General features: G+C 38.2%; 2 protein-coding genes across 4 annotated transcripts in view; one reads left to right on the forward strand and one right to left on the reverse strand.

Annotated features, from left to right (window-relative positions):
* The first annotated feature begins 1,314 nt into the window (after positions 1-1,314).
* The window catches only part of LOC148732216 (uncharacterized), a 21,945-nt gene continuing 9,227 nt past the window's right edge, over positions 1,315-14,032 (forward strand). For 2 of the 3 annotated variants that reach the window (XM_088758828.1, XM_088758827.1), the window contains exon 1: positions 1,315-1,494. The gene's annotated coding sequence lies outside the window, so the exon portion shown is untranslated. Of the gene's footprint in view, positions 1,495-9,708 lie in introns of those variants that run through there. The other variant, XM_088758826.1, reaches the window with a different exon arrangement.
* LOC148732217 (uncharacterized) lies at positions 6,252-9,602 on the reverse strand. Its single transcript, XM_088758817.1, has 2 exons — positions 9,100-9,602; positions 6,252-9,017 (listed from the first exon to the last, which is right to left on the reverse strand). Exon 2 carries the CDS (start codon positions 8,943-8,945, stop codon positions 6,807-6,809), a length of 2,139 nt encoding a protein of 712 aa, XP_088614943.1. The 5' UTR covers positions 8,946-9,017; positions 9,100-9,602; the 3' UTR covers positions 6,252-6,806.

Here is a 14,032-nt window from a genome sequence, read left to right on the forward strand (position 1 = left end):
TAATGACGATTCAGCCAGCTCATTCACAAGTGTAGAGACATCAACCGATTTGACTTTTCTATAGGTAATTCTTTTTTGCAAGAGTCGAGGCTTATAAAATAATAACAATTTGTAGAGAACGGAGGCGTGGTCAGAAAAGAAACGATCAACATGAGGTTTTTCCATTATGATGTTGTCAGCTATACACGTGACAATAAGATCAAGAGTATGTCCGTGAATGTGGGTAGGGTCATTGACATGCTGTTGTATTTTGATGATAAGAAAAAAATAATCAACTCAGTTTAGCGCGCAGACGTGGGACTTTTCGATAGCCTCTAACATTTTATCCTAATTAAAACATACAAACAATTACACAGTTTGTATGGGTAACCTGTGGACTAACTCACCCACAGTGGTAAACCAAATGGGCCGAACAAGTTACCTTTTCCGAGACGCTTTGCGCCAAAATATCGCAGGTGTTGCATAATCCAGAGATGAAAGTGTTTTCTTCAAGCAGATGTAGAGAGGTTAGAATCATTGCAAAGGCGGGCGTCGAAAACTATAGTTAGGTTTAAATGTAGCAGTGCATCCACTGATCAACTTAAATTTCAAAGTTTAGAGGAGCGCCTAACACCCATTTTATAAGTTCAGTGAAGAAGTGTTTAAATAACAGAGTACCACAATTTTTAAAGAATTAGCACTTTAAATTCAATAAGGGAGTCATGTCAAGAACAACAAGAAGAAGCCACTTTATATACTTACGTGCATTAGGAACTAAGACCGCCAAGAAAAACTTTTATTAAAATGGCTCAATAGTTTATAACAATTTTTTTAGAAAATAAGAATTTGTTTTATAATTTTAAATCGACGTCATTACGAAGTCTCTGTATATATATTTACTATATTTCAAGAATTCCGGCTTTTTTTTTATTAATTATAGGGCTCTTGATGATAACAATATATCATGTAATCTGAAGGGATTATCCTGTATAAATAAAGGTCTTCATTCATTCATTCCTTCAGGTAGTAATATTGAACGAGATTAACAAATTTAAATACAGGTAATACAATAGCTTTCTGTCGTCTTTCAAAGCATAAAGAAAATGTGAGACCCCAAACAGTCCAGTTCATGAAGTAACTTGAGATCAGTGCTCACTTAATGCCCACGTACATTCACACAGACAGAACCCGACTACGAACTGATCGCACAAACTGATTTCGAAAATTATTGTGATGGTCACTGTAAGTAGCAGAAGAAATAAAAGAATTGACAGTAGTGATTATGAGGTGTAAGAAGTGATGCATCATGGGATGTATAATTCATTTCATCCTCACTGTCCCAAGGGGCCCACGTGCGCCAGCTGCATCGAAGAAAGTCTCGCTTTTTGTATTGTAATATTGTATTTTTGTCCACCAGAAAGTTCACTGACAGAATTTCAGCTTTGCATTCGTATACTATCGAAGAAGGCTTCATCACGAGCTTACCATTGAGGCGACGCAACTAAGATTCGAAACGTAAGTACATAACCATGAAGGATAACTTCAATTTTAAACACATTAACTTGCTCAAATGATAGTTACAAGAGAGCAACTACCAGAAGGTTTAGGGCTATGTCTGCAGTACTTAGGTTTCCGACCGTTTTTAGGAACCAGAACGATACATTGTAAACTGAAGAGCGAGAAGGTTTTTTCATTGCTCGCTAGCTATCCGCAAGGTCTTTGAAAATGGGGACTTCAAGCTAACCAGGACGAGAAAGGCAGTGACGAAGTGTCAGCGATAGCTCAGCACGTACATTTTGATAAAACTTTGAACATTTCTTAGCTACCCTCTGCCAAACAAAGTGAAATCACCAACATTTACATGGTCTTGGAACGAAAACTCCTACAGGAAGTTATTTATGTTCAAATTGTCTCACGTACGTTATGCTGGAGTTGAGATGTGACGCCGTAAGGAACGTTGAACACATCCACGTCATCCAGCTATTCGCAAAATTCTGAGTATAACTTTCAATTCATTTTAAATCGACGTCTTCCTCGCCGTTGTCGTCCTGACTGCTTTAAGTCCCTAGTAACAGCAATCAACATCCCAGTATCGCCCCGCTGAGTGTTCGATCTCGTGAGCCACAACGCGAGCAGACCTTGCTGAAATTTACATCTCGGATATTGACGCCGTATTTTATGGAATCTCCCAACCTTCTCTCTACGAATGAAGACGCCTGCGAGTTTTCTCCCGTTAATCATTCTGCTGTGTTTTGGATACCGCAAATTTGCCGAGATTATAGCTTTCCTCGGTTCTCTCTCGGGTTCTGTTTATTCTTCGACATTTTGTCGGCATATACAGATGTTTTTCAGTTGTATACTCCAGCATGTCAGCGAATAACATCCCAACGCATCTAGTTGCGGCGGAATCTCATATTCCGCCGATCGCGTTCATTTTTTTGTTAAAGCCTCTCTGCGTGTGGCGAAACGCACGTTTATTTCCATGTGGTTTCTAAATAAATGGAGAGATCATTGGGCCTTGACGCCGAATCCAGAAGTAAACTTTAGCTGGTTGCAAAAGCTAAATTCCATGATAAGTCTAAGAGGATTAGAAGGTTGAGGGAATGAAACCCGGGAAGAAAATTGCGAAGAATGCGATGAAAATGTAAGTAAGGGCCCACCAGATTTCATCAACAGCTTTTTCCGCATGGAATGAGTTCAATTGTCTTTGTAAATCATGCGTGATTGTAAAAATTCTTGATCCGATCATGGTGTTTCAAATACATCTCGGAATGGAACAGACCTTGTTGGATCTTACATCACAATCTTATGCTAACGTTATTGTTACGCCGTTGCCTTGATTGAAATCTCTTTCATGTATAACTCGCCGTATAACCAGGTGAGATATTACAATAGTAAGGGATAATGCCGATTTATTATTCGTACTCCAGAGAACCAGTTAAACAGATTTTCTCGCATCGCGCAAGTGAAGTTATGAAAAAAAAAAATAGCGGACAATTTGAACATATTTCCGACGACGAAGAGTCGGAATGGCTGGCAAATATAGTTTCAAGTTTATTAGATGAATCGAACGAAGGAAAACAGTTAGACCACCAGGAAATTTCTTTATTTATTATTCAAGAAAATAGACACATCAAAACAACAGCGCGCCAATTCCTTTCCGCTTCGCACACTTCTGTCACGCACTCCCGTAAACAAATTAAATATCCGCGAAATTCGTCCGCACTGAAATAACAGTTTGGAGTGTTGGATAATAAATAACTTATTAGACGTTTTGTTGTGTGGTATCGCTGAGTATTTTTACTCGTTATTTGTATTTTGGCTCACTCTACGGGCTCGTCAAAATACGGTACAACTCGTAAAAATACTCAGTGATACTACACAAAAAAAACGTGTAATAAGATATATATATTTTCTAATAAGGTGAAGATAACTTGCGGCGTTTGCGGCGACCAAAATCTAAGCCCTTTTTACAGTTCCCGGCGCCATATTGAATGTGTAACCGCGCAAACATGATAGCGAGGCTAGTGTTGAGTCGCGTTGCGAGTTGTAGTGAGAGTTTAGTGAAATGTGGTGGTGCTCTGTCCTTTTCATCGATATATTTCGACAATGAACGATACTTTCCCTACGCAGGATATTCCTCCTTCTTCTTCAAAAAGAAGAGGAAGACACTGTGCCGCTTTTTGGTTGTGCTAATAGCTATTATGACACAACAGGCAATCCAACAGGTCTGCATTTCTTCTCGTCTCCGAATGACGTCCAGCAGTGAATCAGATGGTGCAATCTCCTGAAGCGCCAGCATGGAAAGGACGGATTCTTCATCACAAAATCAAATTTTTTGTGCTCAGAACGTTTCAAAAAAGAAGACATGCGAAAAAACGTGGGCAGGTCGCTGGAAATTGGTGAAAGTTTTATAATGTTTGTACGGTTGTTTTGTTGCTTGGATACCGAAAGAAAATGCCTGCTTTGATTTTCGGTATTGAAGTGTTTGTGCTGGGATTTTTTACTCCTTATTAAAAAGGTGACATTTATATTTCTTTGTGCACTGTGGTCTTATACGATATCTGTGAACTGAATGTAAAATTATAAAATTGTAATGTAAAATTAAAATGTAAAATTATAAATTTATAAAATGATGAGTTTAATTATTATATATATGGGCAGAACCATCTCGATTTAACTGGTCAGTACCGAAAAAACTATGGAAAATGCCTGCTAAAAGGGTCCCAGTATCAACTGTCACAACTCAAGGAGAGTCATTTGAAGTTGAACAGGAATGATTTCACCAAGAAGTTAAAGCACCTGTGTCAACTGTCAATGCTGCTTCACCTTCACCAGCTCAAATTTAATGCTCAAATGGATTTAGGTGTAATCTTTTCTCACATTAAGAAATGTTAATATTAATGTTGTTAGCACTCAGGGAAAAAAGATGATGTTGGGCTTGTGATTTCAAGATAAGGTACCATTGTACTTTGTGTACATAAGGGAAGTGATTGGCATGACAATAAAATGCGAGTTAAACTATGTCTTTATGGGAAGGAGCTTCAAAATTCTATTCTTCAAACATGACATTTCGAAGAGGCCATTGACAGTAATTAACATTATTATTCACAGAAAAAAAAATAAACAGTTCTGTACAGTCTAACATCCTAGTTGTTGCATATTGAGCAAAATCTTGCAGCATATTCTTGTGAATAAGTTCTTGTGCTGGAAATGGGAAAGGTTCTTTTAGTTCCACATAGAGGAGATTAATCCATGTAATGCACATTCTGGACACCAGGCTTGTGCTGATCCCAAATCTATCAGCAAGATCTTGTACAAATAACCCAGCCTTTAGTCGTATGAGCAAAAATTCATCCAAGAATGACAGTTTCTTGAAGACACTGGCTTATTTCTGTTATCATCTGATTGGTATGGCTGACTCTCTTTCGACAATTTCTCTCCTTTCCAGTACTGCATCTTTGCCAGCATTGGTTCAATAAAACTATAGAAGCTTATGAGTGCTCCATAGTTTGGGAATCCAGTATAAAATAGAACCGCAGACTCATCATCTTTAATTTTGTCAATTGAAAACTGGCACGCCAATAAAACATCCCTCTCATTTTCAACTTCACTTAGTTTTTCTTTCAAGTAAGCTAATTGTGCTTGCAGTAGCTCCATTTCCCGTTGCAGCTTATGGACATCTGATTGTTACAAGGCTGGAGAAGATGAAGCAGCATTGACAGTTGACACAGCTGCTTCAACTTCTTGGTGAAAATTCCTGTTCAACTTCAAATGACTCTTCTTGAGTTGTCACAGTTGCTACTGGGACCCTTTAAGCAGGCATTTTCCATGGTTTTTTCAGTACTGACTAGTTAAATCGAGATGGTTCTGCCCATATATATAATAATAAAACTCATCATTTTATAAATATTTAATTTTACATTTTAATTTTACATTATAATTTTACATTCAGTTCACAGATATCGTATAAGACCACAGTGCACAAAGAAATATAAATGTCACCTTTTCACGCCGGGCCAGCGCGCGTCTCAAAAGTGCATTTAGGCGCCTGCTGTAGCTCCTTGTTCAGCCAGCGGTATTATTGTGAAATTCAAGTTAAAAATGGCGGCCAATGTGAAAATTATAAATGAAGCCAAGAAGATTTTACGGCCTCTGCGTGATGATGTTGATAACTTTGTCCTGTTTGAAAACGAAGTTGAGGAAAACCTAATGAGATTATTGGAGAAGCATCGAAATAATCAGAATTCGATCGAAAGAATGCGAAATTCGGTCATCGATGTTCGGTCGATCATTGCAGGGGAAATGACCATCTTGCTGAAAAAGTTGCATAGGCGACTAAGTTCGCGGAATAAAGCCCATAATCCTTGGACTGTCCTAGTTACAAGGGATTTGCCAGTGCAAATATTCGCTTTTCTTCTGCACACGGTAAAGAAGGCAAGGTCCACTTACGGTGTCACCCATTCGGAAAGCAGATTCCTGGATATCATTATTTACACCGAAGAGAATCGACTGGTTAGAGATATATCTCGACTTTGCGACGTCAACCGAGAAGCAATCCTGGAATATTTTCCAAAGACATTTCAGGGTCCCAGGATAGGAAAGGCAAGGGTGGTTGTAAGTGCTCAAAAGCCATTTACCTTGTCTTACTCAAGGAAAGGGTCATATGTTGTAATTAAATGCTACTACAAGTTTACAAATGCATATGGATACATTTTTGAGAGTTGAAGTAGGCTGTTGTATTAAAAACTAATAGACTGACACTTTATTGCTTGAGTTTTAAATTTATTGTTTAATGAGTAATCTGCCACAACTTATGACCCAATATTTTTCAACAAGTTTAAAAAAGTGTACATTTATGGGTCATCATATAGAAATAAATGTATCTTGATAATGTATTTAAACATGTACATGTTTCCCATAACACAATGCACTTAATGTGTTATCTGTTACAACTTTTGGCACATCTCTTTAAAATAATTATGAGAGGGAACATTATGGGTCATCACAAATAAATAAATGTGTGTTTACTAGAGCAGTTTTCATCCAAGTGTCAAAAGCAAACAACTTTCATTGTACTCAAAATCCCTGATACTTCCCTAATGCCTGCAACAATCAATAACTTTGGTTTCTCTATGGTTTAAGATGGGCTGAGTAGTCTAATGGCTAAGTGATTAGTTTGGTTTTTGCTTCACAACACTAAATTGAAAGCCACTCCAAATAAACAAATAAATAAGTGTTTCCCACAACACATTTGAGCCACATGTGGCCTATTACTCTGCAAGTCTACTACTAGTCCTACATGTGACAAGTATTTCTCATTTTTTTTATGTCCTAGTGTCACCTAACAGCTGTGGCAAAACTTTTCCCTGCTCAACACTCTGTTGGATAAATTTCATAATTGGATCACCACAGAATGTACATTTTTCATCAGTGGGACTAGCTTTTTCTAAATTGCAGTAGCAAAACCTTGGGTCAGAAAACACCCTGTCTGGGATGTATACAGCAGTATGCTTGTATGTACTAAGGTTGAACCCTTGTTCAGGAAGCCACACTAACATAACAAACTCATGTTTGAAAATCTCGTACCAACGTCTTTTATAAAATGTGTTTTCACTTAGTTTTTTCAACGCAATATGTTTTGCCTCCCTCCCTTCCATTGTTACAAGACCGAGCCCTTGCCCATATTTCTCATGTAGCTCTTTAGTGTGAGCAGGAACGATGTGTCCAATTGTCCACACAGTAGGATTTACAGAGGTAGGGAGAAACAATGCATTCACCCTATAATAGTCACGAGCACTGATGCTCAGTTCTGTAAGCTGGTCAACAGTAATATCAAACCTACTGAAGAGTGAAACACAATCCCTTAGTCTCAGTCCAAGGTATGCAAAAATCAGAACTGTTTTTCTTTGTTGGTGAGAATCATTTTCACCACTAAGCCATTTAATCAATCTCATAAAATTGTGGCAAAGTAGCCTGGAATCTTTTCCAGTAAATCTATACTGGAGATCCTGACCCTTACCCTGTGTTTCATCGTACCACTTCTTTACCTTTCTTGTCAAACATTTGGCCTTTACCTCAAACTTCAGTGCAGTTACAACTCTAGAGAAAATGCTATCATTTGGAACATCTGCAAACTTTTTGCAGCTGTCTGGAAGAGTTGACTTTCCCACCGCCTCTTTCAGAACCCCCTTAAAAAAATACTGCCAGACATTATTCTTAATATGTAAAGGCTCCACATGGGCAAGATCAATCAATTTCCCAATTAAAGGCACAAACTCTTGGCGACTTTCCTTGCGTGCAATAAATTCTGTGATTTTGCTCCGAAATTGTTTCTGCTTAAGTTGTTTCTCTGACAAGGATATTTTAAATTTTTCAACCTCATTTGCAATTTTGATCCTGTCTTCATACTTCCAAGGCTTCCACATGGTCTGTGTCCTTGGTTGCTGGAGGGTATTTCTCTGTGACAAACTTAGGTGGGATAAAAATGTCCCCTTTAAGTCAGAACAGTTGTCTTTTGAAACATCTGCAAAACTTGAGAAAAATCTTGCACTATTGGGCAGTTCACCCCCCAGCATAGCCAACATCTTCATGTCATTTGGCAATTCTGCACATTTGAAGGTTACATGGAAGCCCTCAATTTCAAAGACTTTTTTCTCTATCTCACTCATTTCTTTGCACAACAACTGACAGTACTTGCGTACAACTGGCGAAGTTTCTTCACAATTACCCCCAAAAATAATAAAGTTGTCATTGCTTGATGCAACCCTCTTACCAACATTAATAAAACTTAGAAGAAAGGAACAAGCACTCTCATTCTTCCCAAATGGGCAGCCATCCCCACCAACTGCAAACAAAAAAGTACCTTCAGTTTTGCCAAACCACTGAAGGGTTTCCTTTCTGCCTTTTCGGAGGTAAAATTTTACTAAGCGTGGCAAATACTCAGTTAACTTTCGAAAGCAACCTGTTGTTGTTTCATCTTCCATAACACCTTGAAACTGTTCTTCTAATTTGTACACATTTCCAATGCTGATTTGGTTTATTTCTTTGACAAGCTTGTTATAACGCATCAATTTTGGAATAGGGCAGTTTGGCATCACAGTAATAGCTGACATCCTGTTTCCTATAGTTTGATTTTTTTTCATTGATAATGCAAGTCTTACAGACTTATATTTTCGCTTGCCCATTACACCACTGCCATAGAAAACTGCAATGCTCCTCTCTACATTTTCTGGTGAGCTTTCAAAAGCTTTTGAATTTTTCTTAAATACAGCTGAGACTACCTTCTCTGTTAGCATTTTCTGACTTAAAACATAATCTTTCATTATATCTACTTTACATCTTTTTGCTAAGGTGTCAAACATCCCATCAAAGGCTGGTGTCGGGTTATTCCCAGATCCTCCATGGATTTGGGAAGCAGTTTTCACTGTTTCCTGTCGTCTTTTTGATGCTGTTCTAGGTGGCATATTTGATTTCCCATCCACCAAAATAGTTGGGGATCTTGTTCGTGAACTAGTATCAGTGTTAACAGGTTGTAACTGCAAAGAAAAATACCTCTTTACCTCCTTTTTCTATACGGCAGTGAAAAAATCATCTCATAGTAAGGACTATTCTACCAACCTGAACATTTTGAGTTTCATGAGTCAATTCTCTCAATATTTCCCCTGAATCACTAACCTTTGGGTAACAAAAATTAAATTAATCATTCACTTCCAAAATGTTCATTCCACAAGTAAAACAAAAGCTACCAGCAATTAATTAATAAATTATCAAAGGTGGCTATTTATAGGTGTAGCATTTTCCAGAAATGATGAATAAATCAGAAGTATTTCAAAACATGAAAAGAAAAGTAAACTTTCTTTAATCTCAAACTAACAGAGTAGCTTGTTCAAAGCTAATATCTTCAAGTTAACTACACTAAAAACTAATTAACTTAAAATAATCATTATTATTATATATCACAAGCAAAATAACTAGTTACCTAAATAACTAACTAAATGTAATCTATCAATATATACCTACATGTAATGTACTTAAAAACATAACAGAATATCTTGTTGCTTATTACCAGCATGTCTCAGTTAACTAAGCTAATATAACTCAATAACTACATGAAAGTCCTCACTGACTGACTTTAATTAACTAACCTTTGATTTTAGTCTATTAATTTTTCTTGTGTTTGAGCTAAGCTCTACCTTCAAGCTTCTACACTGTTCTACTGCTGTCTGCCTGGCTTCCTTTCGGGCCTTCATAAAGGCACTAACATCGAATCGAGTGTTCTTATTGTGAGGCATAATGCTAACAGTTCGCCTAGTGCAATGCACAAGACACTGTTATGCGTTTAGCCCGGGTATTCACACATAAGCCAAAATTCAGTAAAACAAAAACGATACGATTCTTCTCTAGGTCTCAAAGATGTAAAATATTCCTTTCAAATGCTGTTGTTTGGAAAACTGTAAAATTCTATCGGAGCCAAAAACTTAGCTTTGTAGTGTCGAGCAAATCTACGCCATTAGACCAAGGAAGTCACTCGCAGAAAATCCGTCCTTCGATAGCGAAACCATGACATGTTTGGTATCTCCTGAAAGCTAATGGAACAAGCTACCACATTCTCTTGTGAATGACGCAACACAGCTTCCTCAGAAGGCGGGAAGACCCTTTAGTTTTAGCAAACCTAACTCCTCCCCAGTCTTCTCTCGGAGATTCCTAATTCTGCCGCCATTTTTGAAAACACTGCAATGCTGCTTTGTGCGCGCTGGCCCGGCGTGTTTTAATAAGGAGAAAAAAATCCCAGCATAAACACTACAATACAATACAATCGTATTGTATTGTCGTATTGTATTGTATTTATCCCAGCATAAACACTACACTACAATACAATCGTCTGCCCCAAGCTAAACCTCTGGTTTAGCTTGGGGCAGAGGATGCAGCTGTGTCATTTTGGCTAGCGTGTCACTGAAACCTAGCAAGTAATCTTGCGATGGAACGGTGTGGACCGGATCGGGTAACGGGATGAAAGCTGGGGAATGTCCACAAAAGCCTCCTGATGGGTTGGGTCCTGGCCTGTCTTTACAGGGCGTGGCGTAAATAGATGGCACGTTTGATCTAAAGCTAACCCTTTTGTTAGTGGTAGTACGAACTGGGCTGTCTGAAAAGGATATCGTAGAAGCTGGGGGAACCCATGTTCCCATACTAAAACTAGCATGTGTGTTCGAGAAAACTGTGTTGGTGGTAAAAGACCTTGTGCAGGTTAAAGGAGCCTGTGTTCCAGAGCTAGAACTAGCGTGTGTACTAAAATAGATAGTGTCTTCAGGTTTCTTGCTTGAAGGAGCTGCTGAAGTCTGTGACTCTGAACGGACAGCGGGCTGAGAAGTAAATGATGTAGAGACGGCGAACTTAGGTGATGACGTAAACATTGAAGAAGCACTCACAGTCGGAACTAATTGGGAATTCTTTGATACTGAAGGGTCAGCTTCTGGTGTTGAAGTTAGCTATTCAGCGTTGTCACTCAAGAAGGCGTTGATAGGATCGTACTGTCTGGTTGGCAGCAAGGGGGATGGAAAGTCGTCCTCTTTGTCCTCTTCTTCCAGAGCCTCTTGATACACAGCCTCTTGTGCTCGGACTTCTCCTAGTTTCTCTTGAAGCTTAAGCTGTTCCAATTTTTTCTCCTGCTCTGCGATGACTGGTGGAAACTTTAATTTCTCTTCCAAGGCCACTCTTTTCGCTCTTACGTCTATCAGTGTGTCTCTGCATGAACTTCCGCTCGTTACGCTAGACCTTCGTGAATGACGAGATTTTTGAGAGAATACAGAGCCATTGTCCACTTGAGACTTATTTATTTCGTTTAGCGCTGCGGCATGAACAGACTTCCATGTATGCAGCAAGAAGGCTTACTTTTGTGTAGCATGCTGATTTTCAGTTGGGTCCAATGTAAGCTCTATCCATTCGTCAAATAATCATAATGTATCATTTACTTCCTTTGAAATAACAGTGAGTTCATTTTCAATTTTACTTGTGTCTCGACTATAGTGCACTAGTTCTTCGAAACTACTTAGTTTGGAGCGTAGTTCACGATCTTTGGACAACGCGGCGGTTTTCTTCAAGCCGCTTTGAAACTCTCGGCCCTTGGCCGTGAGAGTCCTGGACCTAGTGTTGTTCTCCGAATGAATGTCAGTGAATTCGCTCGACGAAATTTCAACTATTTTTGGACGTGGCGATGTGTTTTCCGACGAAATAAAGGGGAAGACACTAACCTCGATTCCTGCTGAGGCGACATTTTCTTCCGATTTGGTATTTGGAGTGACTCCGAAACTTGGTTTGATCGGAAATTCTGCTGGCGTAGTATTTTGCATGTGTCCAAGGTTGCTTGGTTTAAAGCGAAATTCTTCTGGTTCCTCAGTCCAATCCTAGTGTCCCTTTCTTGAACTTGGTAGTGTTTTTGCGCATCCGTGTTTTTCTCTCTGAGGAATTCGTAGTCTTTTACTGTAGCGGACGTCTTTACCGATTAAATAAAGGGACGCGAGAAAACTTTAGTGATGCAACCACAAGTCTAACAAAATTAGGCTGGTCCGTTTATTTAAGGCTTGATAGACGATAACTTGATAGACACGAACTAAAGATTGACAACAGTTCGATCGAAATTCAACCATACTGACCGTCAAAGACTGTTAGGTTCCAAAACAAAACACGAGCGTGTTCCTCCTTAAATTCTAGCTACATAAAGATTTTTGTCACGGTCCTAAAGCGGTTCAGAGGCCACGTGCGAATCCAAAATACCCGTATAAAGAGATCACGTGACGTAACAAAACTAAAGCTGAGAAGGCGTTACAACCACGAACCACAATCAAAGACGAAAATAACGATTATTCTCACAGTCAATCAATCTATCCAACGATCGATCGTAAACTGAAACAACAATACAACGAAGTTCTATCAATCTACAGAAAAGCCGCGGAATACATAACCAAAGAATCGCGTGTCAAATACTGGCTCTGACGTCGATAATGAAATTAACAATACAAGTAAAACAGAACAAAAGTTTCGATACAAATTAAAAGAATTTTTGTGGCTGGTAAACAGCCCATTATTCTATTTAAATGATGGGCATTCACTGACTCGCATTTGGCAGGAATTTGGCCTTTAAATCTTAAATCCATAGAGATTATTGCAATATTTGTTTGTATATTGTCGCCCAACACTGAAAGGACTGGAAAGGAAAAAACAAAGTTACAAACGTACTCACATATCGGTCCCGCTTGTGCCAGAGGTTGAGAAAACGAAAGGGCGAAAGTTTACCAAAACTATTCAAAACTTACGAAGAACTGATTGAAGGGACGCTAAACTTGTCTTTTATATGCGCGTGGTGACGCTGAAAGGTCCGATTACAAAACCAATAGAAATACAGAAAAACAGATAAGCATTGTAACCATGTGGCTATCTAAGATCATTCTGAAATTAGTAAACTAATCAATAATCAATCAAAAATGAGCCTTCTGGCTAGTGTCCTTAATATAACTTTCACAAGGATTTTGGGAAATCGTCATTTCATTTAAACATTTCAAACTGGTATATCCCCAAAAATTGCGGCCTTCTTTAATTTCTCAAACCCTCTCGAAAATATTTCGCAAAATAGCAATTTAAGGAGAGACTGACTATATGAAATTAATTTCGCAAAGTAGTCATATTAGAAAAATACTATTTTGCGAAATGGACTATTTTATGCCCGCCCATATGAATCAATATTCAATCCTTTGTGATTTATGTTTGATTTCAACTTACTTGCTTTTAAATTTAAACTTCATATCCAAAATTTATTTAAATTTGAAATATATTTTTTATTCAATCTCGTTTTCCATTTAAATTTAAACTTTTAAAATGACTTTTAAACCTTATTACAATATCTATTTAAAATACTTAGGTTTGATTTAATCCTTATTGAGCATTCAAACTTAACTTTCAAACTTATAGGTAAACTTACGAATTTGTATTTGCGAAATTCAATTCAATCTTCCTGGGGCGAGCTCGACCAGGGCACGTCACTAGGTTACGTGTCCATCATCGGCGACCATTTTGGTTTGTTTCGGCGCGCCTCAGTATCGTCAATAAATATGGACGAAGGATAGATAGATAAATCGTTTATTAAAAAGAAACACCTCGCAGTCCGAAGACTGAATTACGTGTATAATATACAAGAAACAAAATTCATAGTTAAAATAGTTTGAAAATCTTAATAATAAAAATATACAAATCTAATAAAAACGTTTCACTTAGGATAATCTTGTGTTAAGGAGATATACATACTTAAACATATATATTTACATCCTTAGGCTATGGCTAACAACAAAAGATTTTTTAAGACAATCAGTCTTGCACACTGGCACGTTAAACTTCCTATTGCTGCGCAGCTGCCTGTGGTGCTCAGCTTTAGGTGGGAGCAGAGCTGCGAGCTTGTGATTAATGTCAAGAACAATGTCGTTAAAGAGATCAAACGATAGAGATGCTCTCCTTTCGTAAAGAGAGGAGATGCCTGCCTCTTTGAGCGCGCTGTTGTAGC

This window comes from Stylophora pistillata, chromosome 4 (assembly GCF_964205215.1).
Source record: "Stylophora pistillata chromosome 4, jaStyPist1.2, whole genome shotgun sequence".
NCBI classification, from domain to species: Eukaryota; Metazoa; Cnidaria; class Anthozoa; order Scleractinia; family Pocilloporidae; genus Stylophora; species Stylophora pistillata.